This window comes from Cucurbita maxima, unplaced genomic scaffold, assembly GCF_002738345.1.
Source record: "Cucurbita maxima cultivar Rimu unplaced genomic scaffold, Cmax_1.0 Cma_Scf04579, whole genome shotgun sequence".
Taxonomy (NCBI): domain Eukaryota; kingdom Viridiplantae; phylum Streptophyta; class Magnoliopsida; order Cucurbitales; family Cucurbitaceae; genus Cucurbita; species Cucurbita maxima.
In genome coordinates, this window is record NW_019276595.1 from 1 (window position 1) to 849 (window position 849).

The 849-nt window shown below is 41.2% G+C and overlaps 1 protein-coding gene across 1 annotated transcript; it reads left to right on the forward strand.

The window, feature by feature from the left end:
* Positions 1-5: 5 nt before the first annotated feature.
* On the forward strand, positions 6-517 carry LOC111476017 (protein PHR1-LIKE 3-like; the record flags this gene model as incomplete). The annotated part of the gene is made up of 1 exon (XM_023119974.1): positions 6-517. A coding segment is annotated over one exon (411 nt), but the record flags the coding sequence as incomplete, so codon positions are not given.
* Positions 518-849: the final 332 nt, after the last annotated feature.

Below are 849 nucleotides of genomic sequence, written 5' to 3' on the forward strand. Positions count from 1 at the left end.
AAGCACAAGGCAAATACTTACAGTCGATACTTGACCGAGCTTGTCAAGCATTAAGCGATCAGACTGCAGCCTCTGCAGGACTCGAAGCTGCCAGAGAAGAGCTCTCCGAACTTGCAATCAAAGTCTCGAATGACTCGAAAGAGATGGCACCATTGGAGTCACAAAAAGTGCTTCCCTTCTCAGAACTCGCTGCTGCTCTAGAAAACCGAAAAGCTCCTACCGTTATGGCTCGAATAGGCGATTGCTCGATGGATAGCTGCCTGACATCAGCTGGAAGCCCGGTTTCCCCTATCGGAGTAGGATCAACTGTCACCGCAATGAAGAGACCGAGACCAGCTTTCAGTCATGGAGATTCGATGGTGCTCGAGGGCAATGCTCGGCACGAGGTCGAATGGATGATGAGTAATATTGGATGAAATGTCCAGTCTTTTTCTTCTTCTAATCTACATTTTTTCTTTTAACTGTTTAGTTCATCCAAATGTGTTGAAATCTTTAACGAAGTATCGTACAATATGTTATGTGGNTGTATATTCTTTGTAATCAGACCCCTTTTTGCTGTTTAGTTGACTTTTTAAAAGTCAACGTTTTTTTAAAACTTATTATGGTCAAATATTTGATCGTTAGGGGGCGAAAGGGTAAATCACAAAAGTTATTTTTGTTAATACAGTCGTTTTCACAATTAATCTATGTTTTTCTTTTTTGATCGAGGGGAGGGGATTGAGGGGCAAAAAGGTACAGTGTAAAATTTAGTCGGTTTTTAAGGTCATTTGCACAATTAACCTACGGGAGGGGGTGGAGGGCAAAAGAGTAAATCACATAAGTTATTCTGTTATTATGGTCATTTGCATA